General features: G+C 46.9%; 1 protein-coding gene across 1 annotated transcript in view; it reads right to left on the bottom strand.

The window, feature by feature from the left end:
• Positions 1–5,891: 5,891 nt before the first annotated feature.
• The window catches only part of LOC119400402 (eukaryotic peptide chain release factor GTP-binding subunit ERF3A), a 29,705-nt gene continuing 19,732 nt past the window's right edge, over positions 5,892–15,864 (bottom strand). The window contains exons 7-11 of the mRNA XM_037667423.2: positions 14,081–14,321; positions 13,473–13,655; positions 11,240–11,401; positions 9,360–9,528; positions 5,892–8,899 (exon numbers count right to left, since the gene is read on the bottom strand). Of these exons, the coding sequence (XP_037523351.1) occupies positions 8,856–8,899; positions 9,360–9,528; positions 11,240–11,401; positions 13,473–13,655; positions 14,081–14,321 (799 nt within the window). The 3' untranslated portion in view covers positions 5,892–8,855. The remainder of the gene's footprint in view (positions 8,900–9,359; positions 9,529–11,239; positions 11,402–13,472; positions 13,656–14,080; positions 14,322–15,864) is intronic.

Here is a 15,864-nt window from a genome sequence, read left to right as displayed (position 1 = left end):
TGCACCCCACTTGTGTAGACACACCAGATGCGCTTAAGTGGTGTTCAGCCAACGCATATATAGGCCCGTGTACCAGCAGCAAGCAGCGAATTCACTGTTGCTTCACACCCATGCATTTGCACCAAGCCAGTACTTTTATGGTGAATTCCAATGGCGGATTCAGAGGGGCCGACGAACTCTGCGCCGTTGCACTCCGCTCCGGCGGAGAGCAACCGAAGGAAATCTGCCAATGGAACACACGCGCTCCCACCAGAGCATATGGTAGGGGGCACTAGCGCACACTTACTTCGCAAGCGCCCAGCAGTCCTCGTGTTTCGCGCCGTTTTCACCTTCACGGGTGCGAGCAGAGATAACGGGCACAGTCGGACAGTGCATAGCATCGCGCACGTGGTATGCTACGCTCTGCACATGCGGGGGGAGCTTGCGACTTTTGGCTGAACCCGCGGCTTTTCGTGGAGTAGAGAGAGCTGCTTCGTAAAGTGAATCTGGTGGCGGAGCTGCTCCGGATCTGCCATTGAAACACATATAGGGAGCACTCTCAATCCGGCAATGGAGCAGACTTGCTGTGAATGGAGCAGTAAAACTGCTACCCAAAGTGCTCCGAAACCGCCAATGGAATTCGCCATTAGTAAGGAGGGCACAGAGCAATCATGAACCAACCGTGTGTGTTTCCTGCACCTTTTGAACCGAACGGCATGGTTCAGAGCTCAGCATTGTTGCAACACTGAATCTCTGAGTGCAGCAACTCATAAACTGCTTCTTCGTTCGTAAGCAAGCACCTCATAAACAAGTCCAGGTGGTGCTGACGAATCGAATAGACTGTCTGAAGTCGGTCGACGAGCTGTACTTGCAAGTCTTCCTCATTGTGCTGTGTACGTGTTGACAGTATACCAAAGACTCTGCTTGTAGCCTGTGTATCAAGATGGGAGGAGGGGGCGGCGACCGAAGATTTTTGTCATTGTTGCCGCCGTCTTATTTATCGAGAAACCTGACTTCGTAGTGCGACATGTTGGCTGCGGAATGTTTGGACGTCGTCGCTATTTTCGCTGCTTTCTTGCTATTTATAGTTTTCAAAACAATCCACACTATGCAGTCTGTGAAATGGTGCTTCATTCTCTCTAGTCAAGTTTGTCAACCAGCATTGCTGTCTCGCATTTGAAAAATGTGGTTGAGTGTTGATTTCTTGGAACAAAAGCTCCTTTTGACATTGTTTTGTATGCTGAATCTGCTGACATTGTTTTGTATGCTGATTGGTATGCTGTATGCTACCAATCTGAAAGCATTTCATTGATTTAGCTGTAGACCTAAAACTGGACCATTTGTAACTCTTTGGAAGAGGCTAGTAGATAGGCCTCCGCCTTGGCAGATCCAGAAGGATGTGTGGATCTCAGTGTTCGCTGGTTTGAGTGGCCATTGTACGAGTGACGTACAAGCAAGACTGATGGAGTTAAAGCTCAATTTTGGGCTAGTTAGTTTGGACTAGAATACACATTACTAGCGGAACTGAAACAGGGATAAAGATGCACACAGGATGCACACTGCATTTAGTTTAGATGTTTTTTGTGGTTGTGATCACTTTATAAGTCGTGTCAGAACTAGCGGTTGTCCTGTTTGCATCTTTCTTTGTCCCCGTTTTAGTTCCGCTAGTAATATGTATTCTATTAAAGACTGATGTACTGTCCGTTGCACAAGCTTGCATGCCGAAGTGTTAGCAGGCATGTTCTTGAATATTGTGACTGCACCTGCCTGTTCGTGGTGAGAGAATGATCGTGGTATCTTACGGTCATTGTGCAATTGTCGTATGGACATGTGATGATGGCGAAAAATTGTGCATACACGGTTCAGGGAGCTTTGTTTCTTGTCGTCAGCCACTCCACAGCCCAGCAGGGAAAGATCTCTGTTTGTGAAGCCTCCGCTGTGTGCAGTGCAGACTTGGACAAGTGTATGAATCTCGCCGTTACTTTGTGTGAACTGAACTAATGACAATGTGCAATGTTTGTCAATGTGCAGAGAAGTTGGTGCCAAAGTCTGGGTGGTTTCTCTTTGCCTAGTCTTCGACGTGGCGCTTGTGCGACCCCTCCTCCTACTCCGCAGCGAGATGCATTTGTATTCGTGGTTGTGTTGGTGCACTTTTGAAATAAAGGTTTTTCAGATTGCCTTGATGCTGTGCAGGCATTATTCTATGCAGTGGAGGGAACCTTGGCAATGGTGCTTAGGAGAGCTGTATGTACGGCAACTCAACCAGCATGAAAACGGACTAGCCTAAACTTTCTGCTTCAGGTTTCGAGTGGCTTTGTGACAAAGAAGTTTCAGTCTAGCATTCTTCACAGATGGGGCATCTCAAAAGGCCTCCGCCACAAATCCTCCACACGAAATGGAGCTTATGGTGAATTCCCCTGGCAGATCTCCGAGCTCTGTGCCGAAAACACGAGAGATCAACAAAACCCTGCGCGGAGCGACCCAGTCCATATCGACCAGCAAAAAAAATAAACTCACTCCGGCAAGGGGCAAAGCGGAAGCGGTCGCAGGCTTCCAGTTGCCAACGTTTGCAACCTTGCGCTGGGCCCAATACATGCTTGTGCCCTACCTACATTTTCCCGCCACCACTGTTTTGACCGGTGTGTTGAAGTGCAATGGAGGTTTTGAAGGTTGCTGTTCATCGTCTTCTGACAAACGCCATTTCAGATTTGAATATAATGCACGGGGTGATCAGATACCTCAAGACGCACTGAAAACAACCGAGGTGCCCAAATGCACTGTGTTGCTGGAGTTCTGGTGAAATCCGATTCTGCGAGGCAGATCAACGCGGAGTGAGTTGCTCCAAGTCGCGAATTTCCTCCAGATGAGCCAGTGGAATTCAACCTCTTGAGCACGGAGCAAGAAAACTAACTCCAGCTCATCCAGTGGAATTCACCATTAGAATGATAGAATTAAACTAGTTGGCATGTATTCGTGAAATTAAGGAAGTGGGTTAGACCCTCCAACCCAAAAAACATTTCTGGCTACGCCCCTGCTGACAAAGCAGAACCAGACGTGAGAACAATGACACAAGTCTTAGTTGAGCCTTGGCAAATCAATATTAGGTAGTGAAGGTGTGCGCAAGAGCTAATCTCCGATAGCCCTCAAGCACAGCAGATTGACAGGCAATGGAGCATTTCCTCGGCAAGGGAGAAAGAATAAACGTATATTTGAAAATACAGCTTTGGAACGGCATCCAGAGTCCAGAATGTCTCGATCTGGGCCTACATTTTGGAACCTCGCGACCAGCCTTGGCCGATCTTTGAGACTGGAGCTGGCCAAGGCTCTCCCAAAGCTTGTCGGGGTGGTAGGAGGGTTCAGTGGGGATTGTTTGCGGCCTCGGCAACGCAGCTCCAACCTAGAACTGTTATGGCAGTCCAATATGGGCCCGCGATGCGGCAGAGTGGCTAAGCCTTTCTATTCAGACGTGGGGGCAGCCCGCAAATCGCTGGTATGCGCCCTAAAAGGCCACAATAAAGGTTTTTCATCCATCCATCCGCGAAGCGGCCTACAGGCTTGGCCTGGCGGTCCCGGCCTGCGAGTCGCCCGCTGCGCTATCGGGCGCGTCCTACAGGACCACAATAAAGTTGTTTCAATCAATCAATCCTACATATGTGTTGAAGGGCAGAGTTCTCCGCAGAAGTGGCATTGCGGAGAGAACTGTGTAAGGGCTACGAGGTGATCACAACCATATGCATTTTGCATCTACCTTTTTTTCCGCCCCAGTGACACCATTCAGAGCGTAATTGGAATTTGCGTTACCTAGACCTCTCGCTGCATCGCGAAACTGAACTTGTCTGCACTGCGTTTTCGTGGGAACGCCATCAGCAGCGGCATACGAGGTCATTGCACCTGATGCAGCTTTTATTACCGAATCCAGATCCCGCAAATATTCCTTGCTTCAGAATTCCATGAAAATGAAATTACTAGAGCTGTGCGAATAGCAAAATTTCGGGCGCGAAGCGAATTCGAATATTGAAGTGTGATCAAGTGCGAATCGAATCGAATATTTTTCGAATATTTCTCGAATACTTCGAAGCGAAATTGCAGAAAAAAAAAGTTGGAGAGGATTATTCCTAAGCATATTCTTATGAGATAGCAACATCAAAGTGTTTCTTTTCGCTAGGTTGATGAAGCGCTGGCGGGGTGGTGTTTCATATTAGTTGTCTTATCAAGAATGAGGCAATGTAGAGGCCTAATTGTATTTATGTACTACATGATTTGGTGCAACCAAAGTGTTGCCGACAACACTTTACTGATAGGCAAAGATGCCATTTCCTCAGCCTCTCCTCCTCTTTCAACTTCTGTGGAAGCCCAACTGATGTGTTGGACAAGGGTGTGCTCCCTTCAAGTCCGGAGTTCCAAATCTGTCTCGTAGACGTCGATATATAAGAACATCTGAAATATTGGATGGTAAAAAGTATCGGCGTCCGATTTTCCGGACTCCCTGCCCAAATTTCAGGTCCAAAACAGCATTAATAAAGCCCTCAACTCTGCTACATCTTTCATCTCCATGTTAGAACCAGCATTTTTTTTTTGTTAATACATTTGCGACCGTAGCGGAGCTTGAAAGGCAGCTTTGCCGCAATACGGGGGTGTGATGAGGTGAAGCACATTGAAAATCTAGGGGCCACTTTCAATCGGACGTTGACTGTGGCTTGGCCAAGTTCGACCGTAGCGGAGCTTGAAAGGCAGCTTTGACGCAATACGGGGGTGTGATGAGGTGAAGCATATTGAAAATCTGGACCACTTCCAATGGGACGTTGACTGTCTCTTGGCAAAGTTCGACCATGGTTCGACCGTAACGGAGCTTGGAAGGCAGCTTTGCCGCAATACGAGAGTGTAATGAGGTGAAGCATATTGAAAATCTGAAGGGGTCACTTTTAATCGGACATTGACTGTATTTGTCTTTGGGAAGTTCGAATAGTAAAATTCCAGTGCGAATCGAATCGAATAACAAACACTATTCGAAAAATATTCGTAATTTTGAATATTCGCACACCCCTAGAAAATACCAGTTCAAGATTGTAATTTTTTTTTCTCCTTGGGATAATAAATGGTGTCCCACTTGCAAATTGGAAGCGCCTTACAAAATTTCGATGCCTTATACCTCCTCTTAATTTTTATTCACACAGGTCTAGTCTGGTACCATCTCCTCTATGCTTTTTCTGTCAAGAGCCTGAAAACATCACACACTTCATTGTCGTTTCACTATCCATAAGAAAAAGAAAACATTTCGAAATTTCATTTGCAAAATAAAGCATTTCTTTTAATTCTGAAGATAATTCTTTCCCTTGGGGATCTTCTCTGGGCCACAGCAACGTCTGCAAATTTCTTCGCGATACAAGAATTCCTTGTTTATTCAGACTCAGAATTTGGTACTTCAGACTTGTCGCCAATTGAATGTACTCCATATTATTATTCTATTATCACATAAACCAATCATTCTCCAATTTCTCTTTACACCTAGACGACCCATTAATTCCTTTTCCTTCGTCTAAATTTCCCCCCATATATTAACAGACTGTTTCATGGCCAATCCCCCATAGTAGGAGAGAGCCAAAATTAAGGGATCAAGCAAGCAAGCATACTGCAGCAGCATCGTTGAACAAAAATGAAGCAGCAGGTACAAGCAATTTAAATCCTATGCAACTTGCTCACACCCCCTTTGCAGGATTGGCCAAGAAATGAATAGTGCAACACTATAAATGCACAGAGATGATTGTTAAGACATCAAATTTCTTTATAACTGGCATAATTTAATAATGGTGACTTAAGAATTTAGATAAAATGAGTTCATTTTTCAACAGCAAAGCAAACATCCCTAGGACACTGTCCTCATGAGGAGACTCCCGAAGACATTTGACACAACAATGTTGATTGGAATAAACGTTTTTATTTCAGTTTTTCCTTGGAAGTTTGGTAAAAACAACAAAATCAAGGGGAAAACAAAAAGGGGAGGGAAAAAAAAAGACAATTCTCCCGCCGCTTCCTTTCACCACATGATCATCTCCTCGAGACATAAAAACAAGAATTTCTTTCCGTCGAAGATCTTTTTCAAGCCCAGACAACAAAAGAACACAGGGCACGACGAGTGCGTCAACCGCCACCAGTATTTCCTCCGTTCCTCCAGGAAAAAAAAAAAGCCATACGCACATTTTCTTCGTGCTTATTATGTGAAACGCTTAAACGAAGACTTTCACCGCTCTGTTTTAAGATACACGTGGCGAACGAGACAACCTAAACGAGAAACGCACGTAGCACCTCCAATGCGTGACAAATTCTGGACGTATCTTGTACGGAAACGAAAATGAAGCGCCGTGATATGCGATAATTGCCAGACAACCCAAAACCCATGCATGGTGAACTGCGAAATACCCTGCGTAATTAAAAAAAAAAAGTCCATATGGCAAATAAAGTTGACAGCTTGCCTGAGGGATAGACCAAACTGTCTTCACTGAAAGAGCGATAAAAAGATGCCAGCTGATGCGTCGTGGTCACAAAAAAACTTTTTTTTCAAAGTACAAAGGAAAGGCAATTGTACATATTTACTATATAAAACACAGAAGAACAGAGTAGAGAGAGGCTACACACAACTGTATAAACAAATTGTCATAAAAGAAAAATCCAGGGAAAGACGGCAACAAAATTGAAAATTGGCATAAGTCTATACAAAAGAGGAGGAAGAAAAAAAAAACGTCTCTCCATCATCTCTGGAGACCGGTCGCGTCCGGTAACGACCGTCTCGACGGCTGGTGCGCATTGCCTGTCCTGTTCTCGAAGAGTCTGCAGACGGTCCGAGAGTCGGATCGAGCCCAAAGTAGAGCCAACTTGCGTGGCGACCCATTGACTTTTTTTTCTTGAATTGCGGTGCACACGGATTTCGCCCAAGGGAAGGCCTTCCAATTTCATAGGCAGGCTGTGCTAATGGCAGTGGGAATCTGGTACTCGCTAGTTTGAACGACTAATGCCTGGAACACGCGCGATACTGGTACAAGGTACACTGTTGCCAAAAAATCTACACAAGTCAGCAGTTTTAAGGGCATACATAAGACCAAAAGTACCAGTTTATTCTAAACCGATACCGGGTATAAATGTTGGTATGTATGGTGGTACCAGAGATCCTGCAATGTAATAGGCGTACAGCCTAGCAGCATAAGCGCCCAAAAAATACTTTGTGGACAGTGGACTCTCTTCCGGAGACCGGTACTAGAAAAGTAGGCATGCTGGTACAAAAAGACATCAGCACACTGCAGATGTCCATAATTTACAATAAAAATACCAGACTAATACCAGGAGACACATATCTACTGCTGCTATGGTGGGGAAAACTGGTACCAGCCACACATACCAACAAACATCTCGTACCAGATACAGGCATCACGTCAAAGCGCTGAGACGATACGATGGCCAGGAGCGATGAATTCGTTCCAGTAGTCGGCAGTTAATACCAGACTGTCGCTATACTCTACAAACTTCCGTTTTGCACCGAAGAGCGTAACGAAATAAGTGCAACACACCCCTGAAAACTGGCCATCATTTATTGGTAACTAGCATTTCGTGCTTGCACCCACATTCGCACCACCACTGCAGCCTCGCAAACAGTCACCTCTTATCACTAGCGGTCCTTCAAAGTGGAGGGGGGGAACACGCCGGCCGTCTTTAAATCCGTGTCTCAACCACGACCTTGCCGCGACCCCTCAAACTCTTGACCACCTGTATTATAGGGCGCAACATGCCACCACGAGGACCTCCACCCTCGACAAAACCAGTGTGCGCCGTGTTGCCGCTAAGAGAGCGCCCACTGCACGACATAGTTGTCCGTTTGTTTCCGTGCAAGGATTCCGCAGCTCATCCCACCACGCAGCAAAAAGGTTTGGGTCCCGGAGCTAGAGTCATCAGAAAAGGCTTTTCTACAAAGCCGGAGTCGCAGAAACCTGCAGGTCCGGAATACACCGAGTCATTCGAGCCGCGACTGGCCGGTGTAGCGATCGACTGCGGTCTGCGTGACTGGGGTGTCTTCCGGGCCGCTGTAACCGAATATCCTTTTATGCTATGGAAAATCTACGATGATTTACTGAAGCAAAGGCATACACGTGACGCAACCCAGTGCAGTCCAGCTAGCTCGATTACAAGTCCATTTGTACATGCCATAAACATCATCTCCGTAGCCACAGAAATGGCACAAGCTAACAATGAGCGGTTCAACGTGTGGACTATCTCTAAAATGGAGCAAGTGTGACCGGCAGAATTGAGGAACTTGCATGACAGTGCTTCTCTGTAAGCTTGTAGTATTTAGGTTTCGATCTTTCAAATAGGATTTGACTCTGGTAACTTACAATGCGGAAAATTAAGAGCACGAAACGATGCAAGTGTGGAACCGGCGGATATGGAAAAGGACAAGGGACATTGTCCTTCGCTTTTTCTTTGTGAAACCGCACTGTTACGCATCCTATTTTCGAAATTTTAGCAACTTGCCAACACTGCAGATGCAGCGAGGCACAACATGACAGCGGTGCTGCAGTGACCCTCTTCTGATGACTCTAGCGCTCTGGTTTGGGCCCGACTCGATTCCCGAGCCGACTGCAGACGGCGCACCGCCGTGGGGGCCACGGTCATCCGCCCGCGGACGACGGCGCAGCTGCTCGGACCGCATGTTTGGGCCGGCTGTCGACGCCGCGCGCGCCCCCCTCGCAGTGCCGCTGTGGGCGGTGGCGAGGTGAGTTGGTGGAGCTGGCGGCGTCTTGCTGCTGCTGCTGCTGCTGCTGGCAATCCCTGGGTGGTGGTGGTGGCGGCTGCGAGCCGGGAGAGTGGCACTGCTCCGGGGCTGCTCCCAGTCATTCCACCACCCGCAGCACCTTCCCGATGGCAATGGTGCGACCTGCGCCCCAGAGCAAACCATAACCTATTGAATCAAGTATTCTGGGACTCGATGTCCCGAAACTACAACATCAAACGGTTTTAGAATAGTGCTTGCGACAAAACAAACTTTACGGACGTAAAGTCACAGCAGTATCATCCGTCAAATGCTCAATCCATGATTTGGTCTCTGTCGTTTAAGTACACTATGTTAATGTACATCACATGGAGTTTAATATACACAATGCCTATGTAGGCTAAAAGAATAGCATTGTCGGACATAGCAGCCAGTGGCTCCCACATAAGCGCGAATTCATGTAACCGGTAAAGTCGAAGCTGGGCAGCAATGAAGTGAAACTATTCCACTTACTGAGGCACCAGTTCACTCAGTGGGTTACTTTTCGAACAGTTCACCCAGTGAACAGTTCGGTCAGGGACAGTTCGTTCAGGGATCCAGAAGGAAACAAGGAATGCAAACGTACCTTCGTCCCTCAGGGTGAACCGGCCCATCTGGGGGAACTCCTTGAATGGCTCCATGCACACCACACCAGCGCATTCCATGCGCATGATGGCGATCTGGTCCTGCTTCACAAACCGTGGCCGCGTCTTGCTCTTCTCGCCCGACTTGCGGTCCACTAGGCAGATGATAGTCTGCGGAAGAACAGTCCCGCCTATCAATACCCCGTTCTTCCTTTTCGGGGTCAAGCACTAAGAACTAGGGGTGTGCGAATATTCGAAAGTTTCGAATTTTCGTCGAATATTACATTCGAAATATTCGTATTCGATTCGAAAATGGTGTATTCGAAAAGATTCGAATATTCGATAACTTCGAATATTCGAAAAATTCAAATATGCGATTCGATTATCATGCATAAAATAACTCGTCTTCCACATTTCTGCTGCGTTCGTATCGCTAAAAACGTTGCCAAGAGGAGCAATAAACATCGTAAGTACACGCAGGCACGATATCTGCCTGCAACGAGCGCCCCAATGCGTATGATTTATTGCTGGTGCATCTCCGACGTGCAGCGCTGTTGGCGATCATGTAACCGTACATTTTCAATATTATGCGGCCGTAATGTGCCGCACTACCACTCGTTCACTATGCGGGACCACTTCTGAAGAAAGACAGTGACCCATGTGAGTGGTGGCGGACTGTAGGCACCTTCAGATACCCCAGTCTGGCAAAGCTTTGCCCCATGTAACTCCCTATACCAGCCACTTCTGTTCCAAGCAAGCGTACCTTTTCAGTGGCAGGGGGGGGGGGGGTTGTCTCTGTTACAAGGGAGCGCCTGCTGCCTGATCATGTGGAGCAACTCATATTTCTTCACGATAACATCTAGTCATTACTTTCATTGTGCCGTGATATTTGCTTGTGTTGTGTTGTGCATTGTGCTAGCCTGGACATTGTGTTTTGGAGATAGCAGTGTATGTTGTGTTACCAGTCAGGCTGTTAATGTTTTTTTTTTTTTTTTTCAAATAGCTACATGTTAAATAAAATATTGTTACTGTGGAGGCATTTTTCCTTTGATATTCGATATTCGAAGGTGGATATTCGTATTCGATTCGTATTCGAAAAATTTGATATTCGCACACCCCTACTAAGAACCCCTACTCATTATTTCAGAAACACACAGGAAAGTTTCTCAAAGAACGATTAATTGGCTAATTGGTTGAAGTTGGGAGTTAATGAGGGCGAGGAAAGCAGAAGAAAGTGATTTCAAACATAAATGATGTTTGGAAATGGCAAGCTACAGGAAAGTGAAGGTGGACGAAAAAAAAAACTTTCCACAGGTAGGAGCCAAACCCACAACCTCCACAATTTTGCGCATTGCATAGTCAATAGATTGTTACCTTGTCTAGTTGAAGGGCACATATGAATACACAATCTAGCTCAGGGATTGTTCGTTAACCAGCGCCGCTCATGACCATGGTGGTGAATGTGAAACATCCTTTTGAGCAATGGCTGCAACGGACGAGCTTCACTTCGAGGCTGCGAGGTAACATGGTGGATGGCTTCAAATAATGCAGTTGCAGCTGTGTAAGTGTAGCCAGAAAGATTGAACAGTAAGAAGGTTTAGCTTCTGATATTTCAGATAACCACAGGATCTATGGGGAAGATTGCAGTGCTGAAAAGGTTTCTTAATTATCAGCGGATGCAAAAACAGCACTCAAAATGTTTCAATATGCTCAAGAAGCACAGTACATTTTAGTGAACGCCCTTCGTTTTCTTCAGCGCTTTTGCGATCGGTTTGCTATCTTGGCATGCACAGCCACGCAAACAGTACCTGAAAGGGGATATCTTTTCAGGTTTTTTCAAGACGCTAGCCCGCGCAGCAAGTGATCGCAGAAAAGGACATACCTTGACTGAGCACTCCTCGATGGCAGCGTGGATGTGCAGCACGGCGCTGTAGCCAGGGCAGATGATGGACTTGTGTTCCAGGATGACCACTTGCGCGTCAAACACCTTGGCCACCTTGCACTGGTTCACCACGTCGCACAGCACGAACCCTGGAGACACTTCCTGCGTTTTTTTTGAACGGGGAGACTATGCACTCAGAAATGTCCTGGAGCAAGACAGCCAGACGGGCGAGTTAGTTTTGGTTCATCGTGCTTTGGGTAACAGTGCACCTTTTCGAAAAACCTGAACGAAGGACGCTGTGGCGTGTCTTCCTTACTTTGACCACGTAAAAAAGTTGCGCTGAGACCCAAAGCACAATGAATCAGCATTCCTTGATCTCAGATGCAACACGAAAACAAAATGATGTGAAACTTTGGCAAGCCAACTGGGCAGACTGGCAAGGTTGCATGGCAATCGCTAAGCGGCTCTCAGAAGAGACTGGGACAACTGTAGATGTAACAGAAACTCAAGAAGGAACTTTGTTGGAGAAAGAATGCAAAAGCCTTGCTGGGAAGCGGAACTGATACCCTAAACCTATGTGGGTGCAGATCTGTTCATCTATTCATATTACCCCACAGGCCCTGAGAAGCATAGAGTACAATGGGGGGAAGGGGGGGGGGGTGTTAAAGGAAAATGAGAAATAATGCATAAAATGAACTACATAGAAGGCGAAACGAAGGAATTTGTACATTGGAAGGGAGAACGAAACACTAAGCATTTGTAGTGTGGAAAAAAAAAAGAAAAATAAAAAGCATCTCACACGAAAATAGCTCCGTGACAGTAGAACAGAACCTGAAGGGACCAAGAAAATATGCTCCGTTTAACAGGAGTTCCATTTACTGAGAGGAGGCAACAGAGGTGCAGAACCCAATTACGAAACCAATCATAGCATAGGAAGTTGTTCGGTTTAAACAGCAATTCTGTTTAAGAGCTTTTTGCTTACCGAGAGCATGCTGTACAGTCGCCGACCATTAATTCGAACTTGGCGGGAACCGCCGAGAAGTCTAAATAATCAGGAGTTCGAAAAAAGGATTCACCAGAAAAAAAGCACCTTTATTGGCCCAGAGACCAAAAAAAAAAACTTGTCAATGTGCGTCTGTACACATGCATGCTTATGCGTAACTAAGTCTGCCTGTATTTGAGCCAGGGATTTCAGCCAATGTTTTGCCACCCCTGTGGGTCGGCAATAGCACTGCAACGGCCTACGCTAAATCCGCATTTGATGGCTGTGGTGTGGGAGTCGCGTCATCGCAGCATTCACTGTCCACATGCGCTGGTTCGAGTAGCTGAGGGATGATCTCATCGTGCAACTCGGCGAAAACTAAGCAACTTCGGACTGAGGTCAGCCGCCTTCCACCTAGCAAATAATTGCTGCTTTTTTTCGCCATTGTCAGGGCCTTGTAGTAGCCACATTTCTTTAGTTCCCTCAGCGCCCATAGAACAGGTGGCGTCAGAGCAATTTCAGCAGATCAGGCCTTGCTCGTCAAGCAACAAGAAAGCGAGACACAAAGCTCGGGACGAAGATCAGGCCTAGCCACACAAACATCTGACAACGCAAACCATCAAACGCCAAAAGGGAACGACATTGGGCTAGTTGATTTTGCAGGGCTCGTGTTGTCATACTCTCTTTGTCCGAGCTAGGATCTACGTCGTACTTATACGCGCTGTCATTCACCTCAAACACCGCACCGAGCCCATTCTGATCTTGGCTTGGCCTGCTGTTTGGTTGTGGTAGCCGTTCAATAGATACGTGACTGGCTAAAGCCAAAAGGCCTCTGTTACGTGCAGCCTGCAAACATAGCCTTTGAGATCGGTAATTTCTGCGTGGATTTTGACACTGGCACGATCTCCAGCTATAGCCAGTGCAACATTTCAGTGCTGGCAACCTATCAAAAATATTGTAAACATTTCTGACAGCTTGTCATGGCCTTCAACGTTGCACTGTGGAGTGTCCGAATTTTCAGTTGAGAGTTTGCATTACTTCAATGGGACGAGTGGTGGTGCCGCGAAGGTGTCCGAATAAACGGTCGGCGCCTGCATATCAGAAATATTGTGAAGCATAAATTCGTAACACTGTATCTACGACAAGACTATGCTCTATATACTTCATTATAACTGGTAGTTTATTATATCGAGGCTTGAGCGTACAAGGAAAGAGGACACGTGCAAGTAACCATGAGCAGACAAGACTTACCTCTTCCTCCACGCCCTTGAGCTTGACTTTGACGTTCTCCCCCGACGTGATGACATTCGTCTCATCCTCGTCGGACCATAGCTGGAGCACCTCAACAGTCCGCCGGTTTGGCATCAGCAACAGCTGCTGGCCTCGCCTCGCCGACCCGGACTCCACTTTGCCCAGCACCACTGTGCCCATGTCCTGTCGTGACACATTTCAAACCTACTCAAGCTTGTGTAAAAGCACACACAGCAAAACATTAATTCCTTAACCATTTTGACATTTCGTTTCATTTAGTTACCCTGAGGGCCCAGTATAGGGCATTACATAGGAGGAGTGGATAACAAGATGTGCTACTGTTACTACAAACTGAAAATGGAAGTGTAATAAGCGTAATAATACGTAAAGGACAATAATGTCCCAATTAAAGAGACAGTGCAATTACACAAGGTCTTCCTGCAAAATTATTACAGTAAATACAACAAAAAGAAACCCTGCCGCTTTTCGAGTACGCATGTAGCACTAGGGTGCTGCCCCATAACCCAACGTTATGCGGCTTTGGTCGATCCGCTCCTGTGGTTTGCAAAAATCCAATAAAGAAATCATTTCACACACAATGCACGCACCTTGTATTTGTCAACAGCAGGCATGCGAAAAGGCCCGTCAGCCGACCGGCTAAGCGGGGCCAGGCTGTCGATGTACTCGAGGAACGGGGGACCCCGGTACCAGGGGCACACGTCAGGGGGTGCCACCTCCCTCAGGTAGGCCCCCGTCAGCCCCGAGCAAGGCATGAACGTCAGCTCCGTCTTGGGGTTGAAACCACACTTGCGCAGGTACGGCACCAGCTTGTCCTTGCACTCGTTGTACCTGCAACAGACCATTCCCTTTTTACAACTCGTACTTAATACAGTCGATCCCGGGTATATCGAACTCTGATATATAGAATTATTGGCTATATCGAACAGTTGAGAAATCCCCTTGAATTTCCCATGCAAATGTATGGGGCTGGTGTGCACGTATATCGAACTCTCGCACAGCGAAACATCCGCTACATTGAACGCTGCCCCGCTCCAAAGCCCAGAAAGTGCATTTTTCCTAACAACTACTGATCATTTTTCGGGCGCATTCTTAATAAGTTCCAATCCCTCATCGCGCACAGGTGACGAAATTGCGTTGCTCTAGCTCGTTGCACAGCGCTTGCCAGTTCACCAGTATATTTGACGCGCGGTCCGCAGGTTTTAACGCATGGGCTACTGTTTTTCAAAGAGGCTGATTGCCGAGAGCACCAAAATGAGAATTCGAAGCGACTTGGCAGCCTTGTTGTAATGTTTGCATTCCCTTTCTTGAAGGCCTTCGAGATTCGCAACCTCGTGACGTATTTTTAGTGTTTTCGGTTTTAGAACGCAAATCTCAGAAGCTACGCTTTCTTTCGCATTTCTCGCCAACGTAGCGGCTGCCTTCTGCAAAGCCACAAGTGCCATCGGTATCGCCAGTGTCGCCAACATGTCGACGGTGGAGAAATGTTTCTTCGTGCAGCGTTGTCTCGTGCGGAATGTGTACTTCGCGCTTCGTTCTTGATAAATCGTCATGTGGGAGTCGAAGTAAACATTGTGCCGCTCGTAGCGATAAAAATGATGACCGGTGTTTGCAGCGACGTCAAGTAAAGCACCGTCGTGCACTGTTTCCTTACGGGCCTTGGTGCCAGGTGACGACTTTGGGCGCATCATGACCGCCGACTACGGTGTATGGTGCGTCAGTGAATTTTGCGACTTATTAGCGTTTCCGGGCGCCGTATCGGACGGGAGCACAGCGAGTGACTTCATCGGTGCAGATAATGACGTAGCTGTTTCTGATTGCATCGATGCCGAGATCATAGCTGACGTTGCCGGTGCTGCGGAAATGGACCCGTGCGGTTTGAAGATGCCAGCTGCCGCTGCCACCGCTAACCCTTTACCGTGCTACAGAGCTCGCATCAGCGTTCAGCGTTGATCACCGCTGTTGTGGCCGAAGGTGCTGAATTTAATTATTTGGAAAGCTTCAATGATATTGACGATGACTTGACGAATTCACGGCGCGCAAGAAGCAAGACAAGTTGACGGACTTTTTTCATGCGAAATAAAGTGCGCTAACTTGCGAAAGGAGAAGTTCTCGCCTTGTTCTTTAGCATATGTGAGCGAATCGTCATGTTAGCGCTTTTTACGATTTCAGAAAACTGTGTCGAGGCCTGCAGTGCTTTAATTGAAGCCTTAAATACGCATATTTCTTATATCGAATTATCGATATATCCGGGATCGACTGACATGCGAGAAAATACATTCACTCCGTGTGCCGCCAAGTACGTTCGAGTTAGTGAGAGTTAAGGGGGGACACTGCTCTTAAAAATTTTTCTTTATTTCTTGCTCTCTTTTGA

The sequence above is a fragment of the Rhipicephalus sanguineus genome, chromosome 7, assembly GCF_013339695.2.
Source record: "Rhipicephalus sanguineus isolate Rsan-2018 chromosome 7, BIME_Rsan_1.4, whole genome shotgun sequence".
Classification (NCBI taxonomy): domain Eukaryota; kingdom Metazoa; phylum Arthropoda; class Arachnida; order Ixodida; family Ixodidae; genus Rhipicephalus; species Rhipicephalus sanguineus.
This window is presented reverse-complemented; position numbering and strand designations above follow the sequence as displayed.